General features: G+C 40.7%; 1 protein-coding gene across 2 annotated transcripts in view; it reads left to right on the top strand.

Annotated features, from left to right (window-relative positions):
• IDE (insulin degrading enzyme) overlaps positions 1-18,557 on the top strand; it is a 106,974-nt gene extending 88,417 nt beyond the window's left edge. Inside the window, exons 17-25 of one of the 2 annotated variants that reach the window (XM_061195151.1) lie at positions 2,008-2,128; positions 4,955-5,046; positions 6,045-6,156; positions 8,356-8,523; positions 9,862-10,134; positions 11,221-11,282; positions 16,433-16,505; positions 17,213-17,280; positions 17,934-18,557. In XM_061195151.1, coding sequence (XP_061051134.1) covers positions 2,008-2,128; positions 4,955-5,046; positions 6,045-6,156; positions 8,356-8,523; positions 9,862-10,134; positions 11,221-11,282; positions 16,433-16,505; positions 17,213-17,280; positions 17,934-18,029 — 1,065 coding nt within the window. In that variant the 3' untranslated portion in view covers positions 18,030-18,557. The remainder of the gene's footprint in view (positions 1-2,007; positions 2,129-4,954; positions 5,047-6,044; positions 6,157-8,355; positions 8,524-9,861; positions 10,135-11,220; positions 11,283-16,432; positions 16,506-17,212; positions 17,281-17,933) is intronic. The other variant, XM_061195143.1, reaches the window with a different exon arrangement.
• Positions 18,558-21,154: the final 2,597 nt, after the last annotated feature.

Below are 21,154 nucleotides of genomic sequence, written 5' to 3' on the forward strand. Positions count from 1 at the left end.
TATTTTTAAAATTTATTTTTTTATTCATAAGGTGATATTGCCACATTATGAACATTTTTGAAAAAGAGGCGAGGAGGAAAAGAAGCATTCATAAAGCTGTGGCAGTCATTTTATCCTATCTTTGCTAAATCCTATACTCTGTCCAGAAGGAAAGCCTGGGAGACTCTGGTGGACACGTGGCCCCCTTCTCTGTAGGCCCTAAGAGCTAGGATAGCACTGACTTTCAGAGAGGAGCCTGAGGTAGACCTAGTGGCTTTCAGGGACTCCTTGAAGGTTTCATCCAGCCTCCATTTAAGAAGAACACTCTAGGGCTTCCCTGGTGGCTCAGTGGTTAAGAATCCGCCTTCCAGTGCAGGGGACACAGGTTCGAGCCCTGGTCCGGGAAGATCCCACATGCCGCAGAGCAACTAAGCCCATGCGCCACAACTACTGAGCCTGCACTCTAGAGCCTGTGAGCCACAACTACTGAAGCCCACGTGCCTAGCTCCTGTGCTCTGCAACAAGAGAAGCCACCGCAGTGAGAAGCCCGTGAACTGCGACGACGAGTAGCCCTCGCTCGCTGCAACTAAAGAAAGCCCACGTGCAGCAACGAAGACCCAACACAGCCATAAATTAATTAATTAATTAATTAATTTTATAAAGGGGGAAAAAAAAGAACACTCTATTCTGCAGGTAGGAACCTCAGCCTTCCATGACAGCCTTGTCACATTAGGGCAGACTATTTAGGCTTGATGTATCTTCCACTTAAATTCAACTCATGGTTGGTCCAGTAATGGAAATATGGGATGGATACCTACTTTAAAAGCCAAACTATGACCTTCATTGTACACCCAAAGAAATTATCATCAGTTTTCAAATTAAGATTCAGTATTTTATATATATACATATCCATGTTGCTTGCTTAGAGAGACTTTTGGGATGACCTTATGGTGAAGAATTAAAGGATGCCAAGAGATGGAGGCCTTGAAAACTGGGGATAACTTTCTGAGGGATGAAAGAGATCCCGTAGTGAAGGTACTTAGAGTACATGTCAGATGCTGGGGGTAAAGCAGCAGCCTGGACAAAGAAAAAGTATGCTCAGGACTTCTCTGGTGGTCCAGTGGTTAAGACTCCAAGCTTCCACTGCGGAGGGCACAGGTTTGATCCCTGGTCGGGGAAGTAAGACCCTTCATGCCATGCAGTATGGCAAAAAAAAAAAACCTTTTGAAAATACAACATGCAATCGTTTTTTTAAAAATTTATTTATTTTATTTATTTTTGGCTGCGTTGGGTTTTCGTCGTTGCACGTGGGCTTTTCTCTAGTTGCGGTGAACGGGGGCTATTCTTCGTTGTGGTGTGTGGGCTTCTCATTGTGATGGCTTCTCTTGTTGCAGAGCATGGGCTTTAGGCACGTGGGCTTCAGTAGTTGTGGCACACGGGCTCAGTAGTTGTGGCTCACGGGCTCTAGAGCGCAGGCTCAGTAGTTGTGGCGCACGGGCATAGTTGCTCCGCAGCATGTGGGATCTTCCCGGACCAGGGCTTGAACCCGTGTTCCCTGCATTGGCAGGCGGATTCTTAACCACTGCGCCACCAGGGAAGTCCGCAATCATTTTTAAGACTCAGTGTACACACCTCACTCCTGATACTATTTCTGGTGTTATAAGGAACATATATGTTAATTGAATTTAATTGAAGTTCTCAGAATTTTACATTTTACATTTCTTAACTTTAACTTTACATTTCTTAATTATGGGGCCAAAAAACAAAAAAATTACTTTAAAAAAAAATAAGACTTCAAAAAAAAAGAAAGAAAAAAGAGAAAGCATGCTCTTTAGTTTAAGTATCAGAAGGGAGAGAGGAGTAAGTCCCATTCTAAATTACATAACTTCGAAAAGGAGGATGAAGCAGATATCCCTGCGTCCCATTTAACACATCATTTATGCAAAATGAAGTTTGATTATAGCTGACCTTTTGAAATGATTTTAAAAAGATCGATAAAATTAACAAACCCACGTCTCCCTTCACTAGTATATGCGATCTCTTAACAATTTCCGAGCTGAGCAGCCACACCAGCACGCCATGTACTACCTCCGCTTGCTGATGACTGAAGTGGCCTGGACTAAAGATGAATTGAAAGAAGCCCTGGATGGTGAGACTCTTTCTACTTATAGCCTAATGCTTTCTTCATTTTTTTTCTAAAATCATTTTGGTTTATCCTATTACCTAGTGTTTATGCTTTCTAATAACTTGTCGTTCCATTAAAGCCAGCTGTGCATACTGTTTTTTGGGTTTTTTTGTTTTTGTTTTTGTTTTTGTTTTTGTTTTACAAAAGCAGTGGTGGCCTTTGAAGTGGCTCTTGTATTTAGGCAGTTTAACCACATTTGCTGTTTTCAACCTGGACCCACAACAGTCACTTATTACTGTTCATAGATTTCTGCAGATGACAGTGTTTTGACCCAAGCACTTACCTTGTTAATATTGAAGTTTTCAGAAAAGGAAAAAAGGGCTGAGCTTGAAAGTCTTATCACACAGAAAGAATGCTTAGGCATTTTTAGATCTATTCAGTTTGGTTAAAAAATGGAAAATATGTAAAGCCTAAAGAGTCATCTTTTGTTGCTTTTTTCCTAAAATCTTAAATCTAGTTTTCAGAGGTTTTGCTTTAAAGTCCTAAATTCCTCAAGGGCAGTGAATTATGCCTTCCTTTTATCCTCTTTATTTAGTATCTAGTATATTATGCCCTCAGTGTGTGTCTAATGAATGTCTATTCAGTGGAATGAAATTACTTTCAGGGTTGTTTCATTGGAAAGAATATAGACCAATATTACCCTTTATTATTGTTTTATCTTTCCACTTCTGAGCATTACTTTACCAATTAATCTTTCTTCCTACATGCTCAGCAATAAGAAAAAAGAAGTGTTGAATTTTTAATGATCTTTTATGACAAGTCCTTACTTATTATGTATCACTACGCCTTTGATGACTTTAGTGACAAATCAAGAGCAAAGTATTGAAGGTCATTATTTTATTGGTTGAGTAGGCGTATAGATTATAAAATTCATTAACTAGAACAGATACGTTTTTAATCTGGACAGTTAATACACCTTTCTTTGCAAAATGATTATGAGTCACATCTGGTTCTAACAGCAGGAATTTTACCTTTTTAAAAAAATACCACAAATTGATTTTAAATACATTTTCAAGAAACCGAACCTGCATTCAGCATGATCCAAGAGCGGAGATTTGGGGATTCCCACCCCCTTTGTTAGATTCTGGGTCAGATGGTATATGAATTGTAAGCAGAATTAGTTCTAAAGTTTCACATAAGCATGTGATGCCTTCCTAAAATGTGTTTTATAAAGAGAAAGTTAGCACTTTTTCGTTTGAAATTTTCTGCTCTAATAATCATTCTGTTTTGATATATATATTCATCAATAATCTGGTAATGCCAACATGGCTTAATCTGGAGACAACTCAATATGAGAGGCTGGCTCCCCCGTGACTCTACGTCTGTCAGCTATCCAGGTGCCAGGGTAGCAAGAACCTCAGAATTCAGTGTGGTCCAACAGCATTTACTGACTGCCTGCTATGCACCAGGCGCCAGACTGCAGGTGCTTGAGATTAAAAAATGATCAATTAGGTGGGGTTTGTTGGATCAAGGAGCTCCAGTCTAGTGGCAAAGCATAAATGTAAAACAGATTGTTTTTTGTAGAGGCAAAGAGACTGAGTATTGTTACAGAAGTCTGCAGAGAGAGCTGAGGGGGTCTAGTGAAGGGGACTTCTAGGGCAGTGCAGTGGAGTGGGATGGGTATGCATTTTGGAATTAGACTAAGATTCAAATGCAGCTCTGCCACTTACTAGCTTGATGACTTTGGACAAGAAACTTAAATTTTCTTAACTTCAGTTTTCTCACCTTTAAAATGGGGATAATAGCACATAATTTATAGTTTGTAAGATAACATCTATAAAATGCCTGATGCATAGTAAGCACTTGTTAATTCCCTTCCTATGTCTCTCTTTAAATTTTATTCACTAATTTTAGCATCCATTGTAGCATTTATTAGTATGGTGTCCTAATGGAGAAGAGACAACTCTTCTTTACTGAAGAATTAAATCAGTACATGTAAAAGTAATGAGAGAAATAGAAAATTCACTATTAGGATTCCATAATAATAATTGATACAGGCAGTATCCACCACTGGATGCTAAATTAGTGGGTAAAAGTTAAGCAAGGACAAGATATTTGTGTAGTCTCAAAGTATTTCCTCCAAAGTAAATATTTAAAAATTATAATGGGAAAAGAAGGCTTTGGTGGGGTGGCTTTTCCTAATTGCTTGTAGAGCATACATGAGTTACTTAATTATAACCAAAAGATTAAAACAGTCCCTTGGCAGACAGCACTATAACCACGTGGTCAGTGTTTACATCACCAGTATTACAGCGTAACAGCATCATGTGCCCCCGATGTGATGCCCTGAGAAAGACATATTACCTCTGGGGTATTCTTTCTAAGAATACAGAAGCTCAATTTAAGCATGAGAAAACACTAGACAAGCCCAAGTAAAGGGCATTCTATAAAATAACTGAGCAGTACTGCTTAAAAATCTTAAGGTCATGGAAAGGCAAGGAAAGACCAAGGAACTGTTACAGATTGGAGGAAACTAAGGACACATGACAACTAAATGCAAGGTGGGATTGTGGATTAGATCCTGGAACAGAAAAGGGATGTTAGTGGAAAACCTGAAATCCAAATAAAGTCTGTATTTTAGTTAATAGTATTGTCCCAGTGTTAACTTCTTAGTTTTGATCATCATCCTATGGTTGTTAAAGATGTTAACGTAAGAGAAAGCTGGGTGAAGGGTATATAGGAACTCGCTGTAATATTTTTGCAACTCTTCTGTAAGTCTCAAATTATCTCCGAGTTTTTTTTAAAAAAACCTTATAGGTAGAGCTTACTATTTCTTACGCTTGTTTACAGATGTTACCCTTCCTCGCCTTAAGGCCTTCATACCTCAGCTCCTGTCACGGCTGCACATTGAAGCCCTTCTCCATGGAAACATAACAAAGCAGGTGGGGGATTGAGGTTTTAGCAATAATCTTTTATGCATCATTGCAAGAGAAAATTTTACCCTAGTTGGTCTAAGATTACTAACTAACCACCACAGTGTGGCTGTATAAGCACATTAGTGTTGACTCAGGCTTCCCTGCCCTATGCAGGAAGGTAGGGGAGGGTATAGGGGGAGCAGAATGATCATGGTTAACTGTGGACCTACTTTCACAGCTGTCTCCTCTGTTTTTGCCTGCCTCGTGCAGTCATTGAAGGAAATGGGAATAATTATCCCTACTCTGTAGGACAGCAGGACTGTGTAGTGGATAAGAGCACATGGTGTAGAATCAGCCTGGATTCAAACCTTGACTCTTCCGCTTACAAGTTATGTAATCTTCTGAAAACGTCTTAATCTCTCTATGCTCAGTTTCCTTATCGGTAAAATTACTTATAAGGATTAAATTAAATAGTACATTCCAAGTGTTTAGCACGTGGAAAGCATTCCAGATTCCCTTGGTAGTCTGTCTTAAGAGCCCACACTCTCTACCACTCTGTTATATTGCCTCCAAAACAGTATGCCAAGGTCAGGTGCTAATAAGTGTCTGAGACAGTATTCTTCCCCAGGTCAGTTTTATTCAGAATAAAGCCTCATGCTTACCTCCTTTGCTTTGCTATAACCCCAGGTGTCTGTGGTGTGGGTCATTGACTTGGGACCACCTTTCCATCAGCAATAACCTCTCCAGCTTTGGCAGTGCCTTTTCCCCAGAATCGAGATCAGTGCCAATGATTGTCTGGGTCTCTGTTTCTCTTCACTACTACCATACTGACTCTGTTGCAAATTGATGAGTTCAGTTTTTATCCATTTGAACAGGATCAAATGTATTTAAGATTTTAAAATCCACTTTTATGATAAACTAGGTTAGTTTGTTTCACAAGCATGTTGTTTCATATTGCATGGACTACTGTCTAATCAAGATACATTTGTGATTTGTAATGTGCTATGACCTATCTTCTTCCACAGGCTGCATTAGGAATTATGCAGATGGTTGAAGACACCCTTATTGAACATGCTCATACAAAACCTCTCCTTCCAAGTCAGCTGGTTCGGTATAGAGAAGTTCAGCTCCCTGACAGTAAGTGGAAATGTTATATCTTCGGTAATGGACTACTTTGACATGATATTGTGTGTGATTACAGATGGGTTGAAGTCACTTGGATGATAATATGTAGTTTTATGGTAAAGATCTACTGGGATCCTCTACTATGTATAGCTAAAGGTAGATAATTCTGCAGGAAAATTATCTGTAGGAGTGCCAGAGAGGTAAAATTGGAGGTAGGCAATTATTTTGAAGAGAATGATACTGGAATTGACTGGTAATTGAGTGTAGAGGAGTTAGGAAAAAAATCACAAAACTAAAGAAATGTTGACTGTGAAGCATGAAATAAAATTTATTTATAAAAAATGTAAATTAGAATTAGAAGTGCATAGGAGTCTTTGGCAGAAGACTCACAGGTGCAGATAACACCATGTATTCATTGCATGCATATTTGATAAGGAATTAATATAAAGAATTGATAATAATATATTGGAGTTTGCAATGTTGGGTTACTTTTACATTAACAGTGGTTTCCTTTTTTTTTTTTTTTTTAATTTTTATTTATTTATTTATTTATTTATTTATGGCTGTGTTGGGTCCCCGTTTCTGTGCGAGGGCTTTCTCTAGTTGCGGCGAGCAGGGGCCACTCTTCATCGCGGTGCGCGGGCCTCTCACCGTCGCGGCCTCTCTTGTTGCAGAGCACAGGCTCCAGACGCGCAGGCTCAGTAGTTGTGGCTCACGGGCCTAGTTGCTCCGCGACATGTGGGATCTTCCCAGACCAGGGCTCGAACCCGTGTCCCCTGCATTGGCAGGCAGATTCTCAACCACTGCGCCACCAGGGAAGCCCCAGTGGTTTCCTTTGATATAGAACTCATTAAGCATTATTTTCAATATTGTTCAGAATTGTATGGTGGGAAGTATGTTAGACCAGGGATGAGAAGCATTGATTTTTTTCTTTAAACTTTTTCTAAAAGTAATCACTTCCTCTTCTGACCCCCCAGCACAGGTTTTCTGAACCTTTCCTTGTTTAACCTACTCAGCACTTCTTCTCTTGTATTGGGATTGAAGTGCATCTCCATCTCCCCTGTTAGGCTATACATTTCTTAAGGCTGGGGTCTGTGTCTGGCTCACTTGAGTAGCTACTAAAGCATTACCTCAGGATCTCTTGGTTGAATGCTCAAAGACACTTTGAGCACAGCACTGCTATTCTGCATGGCCAGTGATTACAGACCTGGTAATGGTTACTTTCAAACTTCACTTAGTTTGTTCCTCAGTCACCGCAGCATGGCAGAGAGGGAGAATCAGGAACTGCCATTCAAGGGAATTCCCTGGTGGTCCAGTGGTTAGAACTCCGCACTTTCACTGCCTAGGGCCCTGGTTTGATTCCTGGTTGGGAAACTAATATCCCACAAGCCGCTCGGTACAGCTGAAAGAACAAATGATTGAATGAATGAACAAACTACCATTCAAAAACCATAGCACATGGTCATCAGGCAATGACTAAACACTGTGTATTTGCTTAGTCACATTTACTGCTCATGAAATAGTTATCAGATCATAAACCATGGCCATCTGTTTATAACTTTGATGAATACTTGATCAGCATATCTGAGTTTTTGTCTTAGCTCTCCACCATCCAACTTTGTGTCCTTGGACAAGTCACCCCGCTTCTCAGGGTCTTAGTTTCCTCATCTCTAAAGTAAGGTGTTAGGCTAAGTCATCTCTAAGCATTGTGCACATTTGTGTAAATTTGTGAATTGACCTTCAGTGTGGGTGTTGGTAAACAATATTAGGAATAGAATGCTAAATAGATAATGGCACAACTAGTAATTTAAAAATTGTTTTGTATGGTTATTAAAACATAGGTAGTATTTCTGTTGAAGTTCTTGTAGATATTAGCTAGTTCTAATCTAGTATGTACACTACATTGTAGATTTCATTAACTATGGATCTCATTTAGCATTAATACTTAGTCATAAAATGGGTTTTTCATAAGTGTTTTGCCCTTTAAAGTCAGTGAGTGTTTATCGAGGGCCTACCAAGTACAGATCACTGTATTAGGATTCCCTTGGGTAAGTTGAGTTTCACATTCTTAATGAATTAATTGTAATAGTTTGGAACTGCCAAAAGACACCAACCAAACTGAACAACTTCATAACAGCCAAACAAAACAGTAACTTTATTAAACCCTAAATAAATTTTTGAACGTGTTGCTGTCTTCTTGAAACTTCCTAGGAGGATGGTTTGTCTATCAGCAGAGGAATGAAGTTCACAATAACTGTGGCATCGAGATATACTACCAAACAGACATGCAGAGCACCTCGGAGAACATGTTTCTGGAGCTCTTCTGTCAGATCATCTCCGAGCCGTGCTTCAACACCCTGCGCACCAAGGAACAGCTGGGTGAGGGGGAAGCAGGGGATGGCAGGATACCTCAGTCCTTGAGGAACAGCCATTGTCCTCGAGAGCATTATCCACATGTACAGTCCCCTAGCATGATGCTTCAGGCATGCTCTACTCAGAAAGACTGTGAAAGCCTTGTTTGTGGGGAATCCACTTCTAGAAGATAAGCAATTAACATCTCATGGACATTAGAGCAGTTCTTAAGGAGATGATACTGTGTTTACATTACATACGAGTCTATAAAAAGGTCATTTTGGGTGGGATGCTAAGGGAAGTCTGTTATGGGTGACAAGGTGGGAAGCAAGCCATCCACAGAAGCTTAGATTTACTGAATTTTGGGTTCATTGAGGGGGCAGGTATTTTCTTTTATTCATCTTTGTTTCCCAAGCCTGGGGCACATAAAAGGTACTCAGTAAGTGTCTGTTGAGGAATTGTTTCGGCAGAGTTCTAGGCACTGTTAAAAGCCTTGGAGATCCTGGCAGGTTTGATCAATTAAGGAAAGAAACAAGCCCCAGTAATGTACTTTGAATAACCAATGAAAAAGGATTTGGGTGAGTGTCCCCAAGTAACAATCTTTTTTTAAATAACCACAGTGGTAGATGCTGGACAGAAAAAATGGATAAGTTATGGATGGTCTTTCCCTTCATGGAGCTCACAATCCAGTCAGGAATGCAGACCTGTAGGGAATAATTTTAGTACAGTTTGGCAAATGCTACTAAGAGTGTTCAAACTCTAAAGGCTATGCTGAAGGTAGGGAGATGTGCTTTGGGGCAGAGCAGCTGGAGAAGGCAAGCCACGAACGCTGTTTAGGAAAGATGTAGACGGTAGGTAGTGTATGAGCTCACAAGGTGACAATGGAAGTATGACCTTCAGTTACTTGGTCTAAAGATTTGCAGTCTGAATGGAGTTGGTCCAGGAATGGGTTATCTAGCAAGAAACGCAATAGTGGAGGCAAGTTCACATAAGGAGCTTGGATGTGAAAGGAAGCCGAGCTAGGACAATGGTTAGGGGATGAAAATGAGTCCAGCATTTCATAGGGATGAGAATAACTTTAACATGGATTGAACGGGATTAACTAGCAGACAGGGAGGAGCTTGGGAATATTGAGTTTGAAAGATGAACAAGGGTTTTCTCTCCAAATTTCTAACTATTCTTCAGAGAGCTCTTCTGCCCTGTCCTTAGGAACTGAAGATATTTTAATTGCTCATTTCTTCAGAGGTGAATAATATAAAGCCCTAAAGTAGATTTTATTTGCTCTGACAGGATAATTTTTGAAAGATTAAAAGTGACCCATGTCTCAAATGCCAAGATCCTCACTGGCTGGTGTTTGCATTTCAGGCTATATTGTCTTCAGCGGGCCACGCCGAGCCAACGGCATACAGGGCTTACGGTTCATCATCCAGTCGGAAAAGCCACCTCACTACCTAGAAAGCCGAGTGGAAGCTTTCTTAATTACCATGGAAAAGTCCATAGAGGACATGACAGAAGAAGCCTTCCAAAAACACATCCAAGCATTAGCGATTCGTCGACTAGACAAACCAAAGAAACTGTCTGCAGAGTGTGCTAAATACTGGGGGGAAATCATCTCCCAGCAATACAATTTTGACAGAGGTAAGGCAAAATTAGGGCCCCAACATTCATGGCATGTAAGTAAAACATTTGAGGACATTGATGCCATTCTACAAAATGGCATTTGTTTTGTAGGTGATGTTCCAGTACGGTTTGGGGTGGGGGTGGAGGCATACCACTTCTAAAGAACCTTTATTTAATGTAACAACGATTTCCTAGTAGAAACTTTATCTTTTTTTTTTTCCTTCTCTGAACTAGAGCTGGGTCTATCTGTATCTCATAATAATGCACTAATAATAAATCTGATTTCACTTTTTGTGTTCATTCAGTACGCCCCTGAGGCTCTGAGCACAGATATGTAGGTATTTCTCATAACTCTAAACGGAAAATGTGCAAATTGAACTCTCTTGAGACAGGTGCTGCCCTGGAGGCACAGGGGTTCAAACGTTTGCCTTTAGGGATCTCCCAAAATTTGTCAGTGCTTTTAGATTTGGGAGAGCTGTGCTCCCCAAAGGGTCCTGCTTATCAGCTTCCTTTTGCCTTTCTTAGAACAGAGCTTAACAATGGAGTGCGCTCAGCTACGCCAGAAGTCGGAAAGAGTTGGGTTGTGTTCTCATTGTGACACCAACCAGCCAAAGATCTCGGCCAAGTCACATTTTTTGGGCCTCTGTTTCCTTACCTGTAATTTTTCTAGCAGTTGGATTCACTGTTAATAGTACTGAGTTGGCCAAGAAGTTCGTTCGGGTTTTTCCGTAAGATGTTACAGAAAAACCCGTGCGAACTTCTTGGCCAACCCAATACCTACCACTTATTGAGCATTTGCCCTGTGCCCCTGGTATTGTGTTATTGTCAGTTAAGTAGTTGTTATCCCCAATTTCTAGATGAGGAAACTGAGGCTCAGAAAAGTTGAAGTGACTAGCCCAAGACCCAACAGCTCATAACTAGAGAGACATAATATCCTCTTACTTCTTACTTGAAATTTATTCCCTTACTACTTGCAGGAGCAGATGATCACTCAAAAAGATGGATTCTTAAGAGTGTTGGAGTGAAGTATATTGTCATTTAGTGTAGTATTCTGGGATACTTAAAATGAAAATATTGTAAATTCTTGTTTGATTACTTTTTCAGATAATATAGAAGTTGCCTATTTAAAAACACTTACCAAGGAAGATATTATCAAATTCTATAAGGTAAGTTCAATTTGCATGTTTAGATTTTGACTGATAAGGAAATATTGTATGCACTGTGTTGTATGTTGCTGCTTTGAACCCATTCAGGCAGGATTTATGAAGGCATTTTTATGGACCTAAGTATTTTTGACACATATTACTGTTAGGAAGAAGAGATAGTCCCTGTTGAACCCAGTACTGTTTTTCTCTCCATCTGGACCGAGGACCGTGGTGGCCCTTCCTGGCTTCCAGATCCACCTGTTTAGGTTACCCTTTTGTTTCTTCTCTCTGTTCCTCGCCCCAGCCCACAAAGAACATCGCTGAGCTTTTGGTGGGAAGAAAGAGCAAAGAAAACAAATAGAACTTGGGAATCAGATTATTTTCCAGTCTCTGACAACTATAAATCATCTTCACTAATTTAGGTGCCACTATGGCTCCTTTTAAAAATGATTACTCACCTTTGAATTTTGTTCAGAGATCTTCTGAGTTGTTTTTTTTTTAAATTGTGTTCATTGAAGTATAGTTGATTTACAATGTTGTGTTAGTTTCAGGTGTACAGCAAAGTGATTCAGTTTTTTATATATATATATTCTTTTTCATATTCTTTTCCATTATAGGTTATTATAAGATATTGAATATAGTTCCCTGTGCTATACAGTAGGATCTTATTGTTTGTCTATTTTATATATAGTAGTTATATCTGCTAATCCCAAACTAGAGATTTGTGAGTTTTAGTTTTATTTTTTTAAAGTAGAATGAAAGACTTCTTTTTTTAAAATTTTTATACTAATTATTTTTATTTATTTATTTATTTATTTTTGGCTGTGTTGGGTCTTCGTTGCTGCGCGCAGGCTTTCTCTAGTTGCAGTGAGCGGGGGCTACTCTTTGCTGCAGTGCGCGGGCTTCGCATTGCGGTGGCTTCTCGTTGCGGAGCGCAGACTCCAGTAGTTGTGGCATGCGGGCTCAGTAGTTGTGGCTCGTGGGCTCTAGAGCGCAGACTCAGCAGTTGTGGCGTACGGGCTTAGCTGCTCTGCGGCCTGTGGGATTTTCCCAGGCCAGCGCTAGAACCTGTGTCCCCGGCATTGGCAGGTGGATTCTTAACCACTGCGCCACCAGGGAAGTCCCAGGTTTGTGAGCTTTAAATGCCTGAGCTCACTGAGAAAGTTCATCAAGAGAAAAGAGAGGCACCACCATTAAAGTTTTCCCAGTACAGCTTGAAGAGGTTTACACCATCTAAATTTTCCCCACCTGTAACAGAATTCATAGAAGGGTAGCAAAAATTTTAAGTGGGCATATAGTGTGTAGTAACCATGCTAAGTGCAGAAATTAAAAATTTATGCTGCAATAGAGTTGTACCTAAAGTGTTATATATATTCTTTGTAATGTATTGGGACCTCTAATTTGTGTAAAATACTTTTATGTCTGTTTTTTAGGACAAGGAACAAAATTCTACTCCATAATTACCATAGTACCTTAGAATTATACCCTATCTAGTATCCTTAGCCACTTCTCCTGGTTCACATCTGATTTATCAGACACCAGGTTTTTCGTTGGGAGCTCAGGTCCTGCCTCATGCTAACATCTCTAGGAGGGATGTCATCTGCTTTTCAAGGTCATTTTTCAGGGATCTATCGTAACTGCCGTAACAGGAGTGGTGCTTGCAGTTCTCATTGGAATGATTTTGTGAAATTAGTTGTACAGTGAAGGCTAATCAGATCTAATTCACCACGGTTGGTGCTTTGTGGGAGAGTGAGGAAAAGGAAATAGCCCTGAGTTGGAGGTGCTGATAGTTTCATAGAAGAAAAGGGTGATTTAGCACTGTCTACCAGTTACTTACACTTCCCCCCAGATCCTCTGCAGGACGACAAGGTTTCTGGTCTCTGTATGTGCAAACAAGTATTCATATAGCCAGTAACACCTGAGCAATAAGAAAAGAGAGACAGTAGCAATTTTAGGTTCAAAATTTGACAGTAAAAGACAGTATTTTGAATGTTCCTTTCTCAGCAATGGGATTTGAACCATTTTGGCTATGGACATGGCTGGCTGGGCAATTTACCGTTTTCTTTACCTCATGGCTCCCTTGCATTGTGTAGAGGAATTGTGCTTTTTTGCAGTGATAGTCTTTTAAAAAATATATATTTTCACAAGGGGGAGGCTAGGCCTGTGAAGGGGCAGTGGGTATATGGAAAATCTGTGCACCTTCCACTCAGTTTTGCTGTGAACCCAAACTGCTTTAAAAAATAAAATCTATTTTTAAAAAATGTGTGTGTATGTATGTAACAAAAACACATACTTTTTTTTTTTTTTTAATTTAAAAAATTTTTTCTTTTATTTTTTTGGCCGCACCATGCAGCATGTGGGATCTTAACTCCCTGACCAGGGATCAAACCCATATCCCCTGCAGTGGAAGCACAGAGTCCTAACCACTGGACCACCAGGGAACTCCCAACACATACATATTTTTTAAATAAAACAATATATAAAATAAGATTCTGTTCTGAAGTATAACCCCAGGTAGTCTTTGTGTCTGTGGAGAGAGAGCTGCAGTAGGACCGTGAGGGGCAGAGTTGGGTGTGAGAGCAGGGCTCCAGGACACGTGTCCGCTGCCAGGCTGTTCAGCCGTCCAGAGCCCTGCTCAGAGCTGCTGGCCTCCCTCGGTGGTCTGTGGGGCAGCAGCAGGAGCACATATGGCCCCTGAGCACAGACTCGGGGCTCAGCCGTATCACCAACTAGCTAGCTCTGTGACCTTGACCAAATTACTTAAGCTTCCTAATTTACAAAATAGAGATTATGGGGTATTCATTGAAATGAGGTATGTAAAGTGATTGACACTTAGTAGCATTTATTAAACAGTCTCTATTGTTATCTCTTTATTAGTAATACTCAATCTTAGGATTTTTAAATATTTTAATCAGAATGTTTTAGATCAGAATATGTTTTCCTCCTTGGTGTTATAAAGTGGGTTTTAGTTGTGTTGATTTACTGCTTAAGACTGTTACACTTTGTGAGGTTAGTTACTTGTTCTCAACTGCCTACAAAAGAGGGTGCTCGTGTTCAGCTCTTTTTGGTTCCTGAGACATTTATTTTAAGACATTATTAGTTATGTGTGTTCAAAAAGAATGATGACTTAATATGACTTACTGTGATGTTTCCAGAAGAAATGAAGATTTCTCTTTCCTTCCACAAATTCTGTTATTTATTTGAAGTTACAGGTGGTACCCGATTATTGAATTTGTGAAAATAGCAGTTATAAGACTGACTTTCTTGTCTTAAAAAATGAGAGTATTTATTACCAAGCTTACGCTAAATCTAGAACAGGCTTTCCCTAGCTATGTTCCATGGTACAAGATACTAATAGGGGGTACCTAGAAAAAAGGGTTTCGTGACCATGTACGTTTGGGAATGACTACTCTATTCTCATTCTTGGAGAATCACAGAGCATGTTAGCTTTTGAAAAGTTCTAAGAACCCCATAGTTAAGATTTCTTTAGCCCAGCATTTGTTTAGTTTTGATTAACAAAATACTTCCTAAGCTGCTATCACTATGGACACTTTTTTTTTTTTTTTTGCACAGAATACCTATAAATATCTCTTAGGACTCTAGTGTTCCTTAGAATAGAGTTTGCAAGAAAATGCAATTGGTTGGTTTTTAGGAAAATGGGGATTATCCAGAGTTGGTCAGGAAATTGAACAGGATGTTCTGCTGTAACCAATACAGGTTAAGAGGGCAATGAAGGTTTGCGTGAAAAGGGATCAAGAATAGATCTTTGGAAGCAAACGTTTTACTCCAGTAAGTAAGATGCTCTGAGATGAGGCACTGCATGTTACTGGAGGCCGACCTGGGCTGAGCTCCTGAAAGAGGCTGTTCTGCCAGCTGGCAGAGCCGTGGGCAAGCTTGCTGTGCAACCTCAGCAGGGCTTCCATTGCAGCTGCACAGGGCCAGGCTTGCAATAACTGTTCCGTAAATAACCGTGAGTCAGTCTGGCTTTGCTGATGATCTCTTCCTCTGAGGTTACAAAACATTGCTGCTGGCTGAGGCATCAGGGGAAACTTCATCGCAACTCGTGTTTTCCCTTTGGAAAAGACAGATACAGGTCCAGCATCAAGGAAAATGTGAGGAGACACTTCCCCACAGGATCCTTCTGCCAACATACCACTCCTGGCTTTCTTGGTAGTAACTAAGGGGAGTCCCTCAAAGCAACGTGGTGGAATGGAGAGAACAAGCAAACCTCACTTCTGGCACCATCCCTTCCAAGCTGTGTGACTCCAGCTGTGTGACTCTTTGTTTTAGAGTCAGAGTCTCTAAAATAGGAATCATCATGATGTTTAGCTTACAGAGAATCAAGTGAGCTAACATAGGAGAGAGGCTGATACAAGATGACACTCAAGAGATGTTAGTTTTCTTCTTTTCTTAGGGGGGCAAGCATTGTGGTCATCCCTTAACTAAGCTCAGGCCATTGTCTCTGCAGACACTGCAGATCACTAGGTGCAGCCCTGCGTCACACCCCAGTGAGAACTAAGCTAAGGTTTTAATCCCAGCCCAGGTACTTACTAGCCGTAGGAGCTTGAGCACTTAATCTCCTTGGACTCAGTTTTCTCATCGTAAGATGGGGTTAAGAATAATTCTTGCCGGGCTTCCCTAGTGGCGCAGTGGTTAAGAATCCACCTGCCAATGCAGTGGATGTGGGTTCGAGCCCTGGTCCGGGAAGATCCCACATGCCGCGGAGCAACTGTGCCCGTTCGCCACAACTGCTGAGCCTGTGCTCTAGAGCCCACGAGCCACAACTACTGAGCCCGCATGCCACAACTAATGAAGCCCGCGCGCCTAGAGCCCGTGCTCCGCAACAAGAAGCCACCACAATGAGAAGCCAGCGCACCGCAATGAAGAGTAGCCCCCACTCGCAGCAACCGTAGAGGGCCCGCGCACAGCAGTGAAGACCCAACGCAGCCAAAAATAAATAAATTAATTAATTTTTTTAAAAAAAGAAAATTCTTGCCTACCCTCCTAATCTTTGTGGAGTTCAAATGAAATGCTGTAGGTAAGGGGAAAGAAAGGGAGGCGTCTTTACTGTTTGACTGCGTGAGAGCTGATTGTTCATGGTCGTAAGAGAAAACCTCGTTTTAAGTTCCTTAGTGGGGCAAAAGGGTGACCTTGCTATTCTTTCCACCCAGGAAATGTTGGCGGTAGATGCCCCGAGAAGACATAAGGTATCCGTCCATGTTCTTGCCAGAGAAATGGATTCTTGTAAGTATTGAGTATTGACTTTTTCAAAAGTGTGTTTTTAGGCACACGATAGCTGTACCATGCCATAGCCACATCCTTTATAGAGCACCAGGAAGTAAAGGGGCACAGAAGGGGAACTAACTGGAGACAGGGTCTGCTCTGTCAAAGCAAAAATAAGGGGAAAAAGGAAATGAGGCAGTGAAGGAGGGAGCCAACAGCAGATGACACAGTGCCGAGCTGGCCACAGCTCCATAAGAAAACAAGGCCAGGTGCTGGTAGGACATCTCCAAAGAATCTGTATGGAACAACTGCATGTGGCGGGGGAAGGGTGAGCAGTTTATCTGTCCTTCCCATCTCCTGTCTCTGACTGGCCAGGGTTTGCCCCATGACCATTTACTCCCCCAGCCTTCCAGGTTGTTTTACTGGGTCCTTCCGGGTGGCCAGAGCCTCAGGATCCAGTGAGGTCAGAGCTGGGCATTAAAGCAGCTGCGGCCAAGGCTATTTAAGCACAGTAACATCATGAACCATCATTAGGGACACTCTGGATAGGAGGCAGGACAAGTGAACAAGGCCTTGGGAGCACACACCCTAAAAGGATCTGAAAGGTACATGAACGGGGCCTGGTGCAGATTTTTAGTGAGCTGAGTCTGGTTTGTGTTTGTTTGTTTGTTTGCTCTTGTGTACAAGTATCAATAAGTACGAAGCATTAAACCTTTTGTTTTTTATAGGTCCTGTGGTTGGAGAGTTCCCATGTCAAAATGATATAAATTTGTCACAAGCACCAGCCTTGCCACAAGTAAGAAATATAGATTTCTTGTTAGCTTGCCCTGTTAGAGGACTTTCTACTTAGAAGGAGCTTGTTCACCAGGGCACATAAGACCTAGAGATTTCAGGTTACGAGGTATTCGGGCATCTACTTTAGGTCTCCCGTGAAGACCAGGTTGCCGTTCTTTCCTTTTTCAGCTGCAGAGACTCAGCCTTTGCCCTTGTCCGCCTTGTCCTCTAGCTTGAACAGTTGTGTTACTCTGCAATGAGTCATCTCCAGCCACCTTTGTCCCAGCCTTTTCCATGGTGCTTGTGCATTTTAGTCATCTGGAAAGGTTGGGATTCACTTGCAAGAAGAGGAAGCTGGCAGTGTTAGCAGGCTCTTGCCGGGTGGGCACACTGGCCTCTACCACTCCGCCAAAGCGGTGGTCCTGAGCCCTCAGTGGGCCTGCCCTTGAGTGCCCGGAGGAAAGCCAAGATTCTTCCCTCTGGCCCAGAGTCCCACTGGGGACGTTCACCATAGGTTTGCATAGACTCTCTGACCTTACTGATCCAGGAAGAGAGGTCAGTAGATATAATATGTAATATATAGTGTAGAAACTAGTATGTATATGTAAAAATAAAGTTTATGTCCTGTTCAGTCTGCTTTTTAGGCTAAATACACTAAAACTTTTTTCTTTGCAGCCTGAAGTGATTCAGAACATGACTGAGTTCAAGCGTGGTTTGCCACTGTTTCCCCTTGTGAAACCACATATTAACTTCATGGCTGCAAAACTCTGAAGATTCCTCACGGGCGGGAAAGTGCAAGTGGATGCATTCCTGAGTCTTCCAAGGGCTAGGAAAACAATCTTGGCCACTTTAATATTTTATGGTTCACTATTAGAGAGACAAACAGAAAAAAAAAAGTTGTCAAATGTCATTATGTAGAAATATTAAAAATCCAAAGTAATTAAATTACAAAATCTTATAGATGTAGAATATTTTTAAAATACATGCCTCTTAATATTTTAAAAGTTTTCATTACTAAGAGAAATGTCCCTTATAACAATACTTAAAATGATGGATGATATTCCTATAGAAACTTTCTTCCTTATTCTGTAAAATAGTCACTTGTCAGAAGGAAAATATGTTAGCTTTTTTCTAAAAGCCTCCTAGGTTGACAGAAAAGACTTCAAAACATATAGAAAGATAATACCTTTTTAAAAATGGATCCTCAATTTTGCTTTCTACTTAATGGTTTCATGTAAATAATGGAGAACATTACATTTGGCAGATAATGAACAAAGCAATGTAATTTTCTTTTATTAGTGAAATTGCTGATATATAAGGCATGGTTTTAATCTTTTTATAGAATTTGAACATGTTTTTTATTCAAACTAGTAAAATGCTGGAAAACTCTAGAACACCCTACTTATTTACAGTGCTAGAAATACAGACTTACCTTACATCAATTTTGTCCCAAACTGAATTTCTCAGGATTACTGTGATTTGTTCTTTCCTGATTGAATTATATTGACATTCTTGTTGTTCATAGTTGGTTTGCAGTGTTCCATCAGTGTCACTTTTTCCCATCAACACGTTGCTGTATTTATTTAACAAAAACAAACAGGGTCAACTTCAGATCCCACTGAGTGTGTGACATGCTTTTCCAACATCATCTATTCTAAACACCTGTAACTTTTTACTACCACGAAATTGCAGTCAGTATACGAACCAAAATATTTGCCCCATTATGAATATAAAAGGCAACACGTGCAAAGACACCTTTTTGGAGGTATAAAAAGGAAAGCCTTGGATTCTTAAATAGCGTGCCCTCCATAGAGACTCTAAATCCTGTTTTGCTACCAGTCTAATACTGCCTTAAGTGTAAAGTTATTTTTTGAATATATAAATTCAAACACACAGATGATGACTGGAGTGAACTTTTAAAAAATTTTTTTTTTCATGAGATACAATTTTGGATGAAATTGTTACTGTAGATTTAACAGCTGTTTTGAAATATTTACTGTTATTAAAACTTAAAGAGAAATTGGAAACCTACAGACACTAGTAACAGTAAGTGGCCCTGTAGTTCACTAACTCAGGCAAAGTAAAGAATGGCATTTTCAAATGACATTTTACCTCCATATGACTTGATTTGCCAGGACTTCTTTCTGTAGAGTCATGTCGTTTCACATCTTAAGTTTTCACATTTGCTATTTTTCTGAATAATCTGAATTTGGGGCAAGAATGATAATTACAACTGTGGAGGCTGCTTTTGAAAGCGGGGCTCCCTTTCTACTGTCAGATATATGTGGTGCTGTAACCGTCTTTTTATCCCTACCTTCAAGAGCTTCCTTGTATGAAGCCTGTCTTTGTCCATCAGAAGGTACGTGAGTCATCATCACTTCCTTCTGGTTTTATGCATTTGTAGACTATGCAGCTTTTCATCAAACTGCAAATATATACGAGAGGGATCAAAAACTAGTCCTGAGTGCATAAATCCACCACTGGAAAAGTAAATAATCCACTTATATCTTTTCTGTGGAAAATTATGTGCTTTTAGCTCTTTAAAAAAAAAAAGGGAGGGGGTGAAATTTAACCGTGTCATTTTTATGAGAAAGTCACGTGAAGAAATCTGAAAGGCATCTCATGTAGTCTTACAGGAATCTGGTTGCTCCTGAGCGTGCTCTAGCATTATCTGGTTTCCACTTTGGATCCAGAGCTACTGTGGGGTCACTCAGGCATACTTATGGATTCAGCTACATGGGTCCAAACTGCAGTCCCTGAGCAGTAACAGACAACCTGGATACTGCTCTTCACTCAGCGCTTAGTAAATGAGATTTGTGAAACACACTAAGGTGTTAGTTCCCCGTGACTTTTTGAAAAGTCTTCTTTTTCACTACTTGATGTGGAAGAGAGAGCATGTGACACAGCCAGTATGTGGTAGAGTGCTAGGGTAATCCTGTTTACAATAAATTGCCTGAATTTCACCTCTGGAGTTTGCGTTTGTATTATTTTTACAGTTTCAGTGGCCAGTCCTCAACCTACCTCTCAACATCCCGATTTGACGATCTTTCTTGCTTTCATTGTTCCTAATGTAGAAAGCAGTGGATTTTTTTTTTTTTAAGTGAATCTGGGTAACAGTGATTTAGTCAAATAAATGGGTCAATTTCACAGTCTTAAGAGTAGATCACTTTTGTAAAACAGGAATCTCAGTGTGAGAGGCTGAACTCCTTGCTGACCCCAAACCCAGAAAGGTTTGTCCTGTGAGTTACAGGGAGGAGAATTCAGAAGGTAGAAAAAATATTTCTCTCCTCATCTTCCTCGCATGTCTCCAGCAGCAGGTTAGGCAGATATCTTGTCCGATCCCTGGCTTCTTACTCCCTGTCAAAATAATCTTTCTACTCATGAGGTTACCAGCTGGTTTGACCAAGCATTTCAAGAGGGAATCTGGTTGTTCTTCAGCTTCCAACCTAGGACAGTAGTGCAGGGCACATGGTCAGCTCTGTGCTCAAGGAGGACACAGCTGCCCCATTCGGAGGCCTGGAGCCACCCCAGGTTTTAGGGCTTGGTGCAGTTTCCCCCTCTCTCATGGTGTGTGAGGGGAATCATCTGGTCCCCTTCTCTTATTCGCAGCATGTTTATGGTGAAAACCAAGGATTCTCACATACTCATCTCCCTTTGTAAGGATGGTTCCTGCCCTCCTAACCCTTCCCTGGAAGGGCCTCTGACCGGTAGGCTTCTAGATCCCTAGTATTCTGTGCTGCCCATCCAATGAAGTTCATTCACTGTCCTTATCAACCTGAACGTTGACCACTCCATGGTTTCTTGTGGCAAAGCTTATTGGTAGTACTGAATTGCTACTTTTCTCACCCAATCTTTTGACATGGGAGGACGATGATTAAAATCATCATCATCCCAGG

The sequence above is a fragment of the Eubalaena glacialis genome, chromosome 1 (genome assembly GCF_028564815.1).
Source record: "Eubalaena glacialis isolate mEubGla1 chromosome 1, mEubGla1.1.hap2.+ XY, whole genome shotgun sequence".
Classification (NCBI taxonomy): Eukaryota; Metazoa; Chordata; class Mammalia; order Artiodactyla; family Balaenidae; genus Eubalaena; species Eubalaena glacialis.